At 36.7% G+C, this 3,016-nt stretch overlaps 1 protein-coding gene and 1 long non-coding RNA gene across 2 annotated transcripts in view; one reads left to right on the top strand and one right to left on the bottom strand.

The window, feature by feature from the left end:
* LOC112140566 (CD83 antigen) overlaps positions 1-500 on the bottom strand; it is a 3,560-nt gene extending 3,060 nt beyond the window's left edge. Inside the window, exons 1-2 of the mRNA XM_024263561.2 lie at positions 359-500; positions 96-232 (exon numbers count right to left, since the gene is read on the bottom strand). Of these exons, the coding sequence (XP_024119329.1) occupies positions 96-232; positions 359-404 (183 nt within the window). The 5' untranslated portion in view covers positions 405-500. The remainder of the gene's footprint in view (positions 1-95; positions 233-358) is intronic.
* Positions 501-526: 26 nt separating this feature from the next.
* On the top strand, positions 527-2,705 carry LOC118598453. The gene is made up of 2 exons (XR_004947531.1): positions 527-666; positions 2,168-2,705. It is a non-coding gene; the product is annotated as an uncharacterized LOC118598453 (long non-coding RNA).
* Positions 2,706-3,016: the final 311 nt, after the last annotated feature.

Raw genomic sequence — 3,016 nt, forward strand, 5'->3', positions numbered from 1 at the left:
TTTACCCTGACCGAATGTCTGTCGAATATCCAACGTAAAACTAACTTCACCGCAGTATTAAATGTAGATGTCCTTAAGAATATTTTTACATTTACCTTGTACCAGCTCACTGCTAGGTACGGGACCCCTTGCTTAAACTCGGCGATGCACTGCAGGGTGATGTTCCATCCGGAGAGCGCAGTGACTTCCGGGATGTCCGCGACGAGGGTCCGACCCATCACCACGCATGCGCCTGAAAACAAGAATCAGTTAGGATCCATCCATTGCAGAATATAGGGGGGTTCGACAATAATTTAGTGCGGAAAAACTGTTAAACTATATCAAAATAATAATGATAAAAACATTTTAAATCGCTTACTGAGTAACAGCAGTGAAGCCAGAAGTAGAGGATGTGAAGCTGTCATCTTGACGTGGAGGAGAAACGACACACGAAGAAATCGCCGGTTTTCTTATAAACCCATGTGGAAAGTGCACGAGGGCGTTTTTAACAGACGAAGCCATTGAGCTGCGATGCGGATGTATGGGAGGAGCCCCGCCCCCGGAAATTCCGAGTCTCCTGTGTCATCATCACATGTGATGAGCGTGGATTCGATGATAGGTGAAGGAAAGCGGGATTAGGTAGCACTATGAAGCTTCGACTGTCAAAACCTTTGGCTTTCCTAATAGGTAAGTCTTTGTAATTACTGTGTTACTACTCTGAGTTTAATACAGTTGACAAGTAAAAACCCTCACACACCTCGATGTTCTGAATGTCGGGATAAATCCTGGAAGAACAAGAGGGGCAAAACTGCTGAATAATGATCTAGCTACTTTCAAATCAACACCTCAATTGATTCTGTAACGTAGCGATGAATCTTCCCTTTACAAACTTAAAATCACTCTAATACTCGGCAAACGTTTTGACGTAAACTTTTTTTAAGGCATATATGCTATTGTACTAAATACTACTAAAGTGCATGTTCTGTTTTTTTAATGCTTTAACCCACGTTTTTTTTAACAGAATCCCGCTTTTTATGTTTGTCAATGTTTATAAAACAAGTGAAAACATAAATAAAATGAATCGAGGAATTTCCCGACCCAACCCCCCACCGTTCACAAGTGAAAACAGGTTAGGAATTCCCCTCCTGACTCACCAGTTTCAGTTCAGAAATGTTCGGGAACTCCACTGAGGAAGTAAAACCAAAACAAATGTGTTCGTTGTAAATGAGAAATTGTTCTTACTACCTACCAGTATAAATAAAGGTTCAAACAAAACCACACAAACCCCTTACATCAACAATCTTTGATAACTAACAGGAATTTCAATTGTAATTTTAGTTATTTTGATGCATTTTAAAAATATATTAAAGTTGACATAATTGACACAAACAAAAAGTGGCCAAATAACTAATTTGTCAATGTTTTAATCTTGGTAATTTAACTAAGGCTGACTATTTATCCCAACAAGAATTACCAAGCAGCATTGAAAAGATAAAAAAAGTGCAACAAACTGGCAAAAACCAGGACATCTCTACATAATAAGCAATCAAATGCTTAAAAAAAACTGCAAAATAAAAATATTTTTACAGCTGTGGCTAGAAGTGCAAGCAGTAAATCTCAGTAATTAATTGACTAATGTCTGGATAAACAAGGTGTTCAATGGTTTCTCATTCATTCAGTTAAAGTTCAACAAACTGCTGTTAAAGGAGCTCCTCTGAGGTTGTGCAGTTTGATGCTGAGGATAAGAGATGGTATTTAAGATGTTAACCACCCCCTTTAAAAAGTCCACATGCGAGTCGAAGACAAAAATAAGTTTCTTTTCCAATTCACCTTTCTCTCTCTTTTTCATTTTTTTTGTGCTTTAAAGGATTATAAATACAAAAAAACCCTGACCTTCTTTATAAAATAAATGATCTGCACATACTCACCAAAACAGCTTTCTGTCATGTTGTTTATTTTTTTATTATTATTATTTTATGAAGAGGTTGTTAAAATCAACAATGTGTCTTTTATAATTTCAGTAAAGTTTTTACGGAAGTTTGCTCTAATAAAGTGATGTGTCAATAAAACAATTGTTTCTCTCGTACAATATGATGCACTTGTACTAGAATGATATTAGAAAATGAATGATAAATGCTTTAAGAAACGAGAGTTTTCATATGTACATAACCTTGTTTATGTTTGACAGCTGTTTTAGTCACAGTAAGCATAGCAGCTGGATCAGAGGTGAAGGAGAAGAGTCTTCACTATGACTGCTGTAACCCCGACATAGAGATCGATTCAACCTGTGACAACATCCTGTCACATGACGGCAAGGTAACCCTAATATCCTGTTTGGATCATTTTTGTTAAAATGAAGGGATTTCCACCATCTACTGCTCTCCAGAGACAGTCACAGAACAATCTAAGACAGGAAATGAAAATACAATACGGCAAGACATTCATAAAATACATACTTTGCAATTTTCTTTTGAAGTTGGACAGGTAACATTTTACTATTTACGTAAAAGTGTGCTAAACAGCGTTCAGCTTTGCTGCTCTAAACCCACAAACTGAAAGTCACAATTCACATTTCGGACCCTGACGTTATTTTGTCTGCCGTCACCGTGAAAAGGGTCTATTCTTGGAAGACAGCTTCAACTGCCCCCAGAACATCAAATTTATCATGTTAGCAGTTTTTGCTTCATCACTAGAGTCTTATTCAATCAAATAAATAAAAAAATAAAGGCCCTCTGAGAATTTGATTGGTGCAATAGTTCAGGTGATCTTTTTCACCTTCCCAAACAAAAATCAACTATTCAAGGAAACAAACTCTGGACATGACTGAACAGCTGTTGTATTTGTTGGCACCTAATACCCAGTTTGAAACTGAAAGTGAAGAATTTTCAGGAATTTATGTTTATTTAAAGCTGTCAGGCGGTTAAATTTTTTAATCACGATTAATCGCATTGTCCATAGTTAACTCGTGATTAATCGCAAATTAATATGTGGCCTTTTTTTAGGAAGAAAATGTGTGGTTTGTGGAATTTAGCAGTTC

The sequence above is a fragment of the Oryzias melastigma genome, unplaced genomic scaffold (genome assembly GCF_002922805.2).
Source record: "Oryzias melastigma strain HK-1 unplaced genomic scaffold, ASM292280v2 sc00668, whole genome shotgun sequence".
In the NCBI taxonomy this organism is placed as follows: Eukaryota; Metazoa; Chordata; class Actinopteri; order Beloniformes; family Adrianichthyidae; genus Oryzias; species Oryzias melastigma.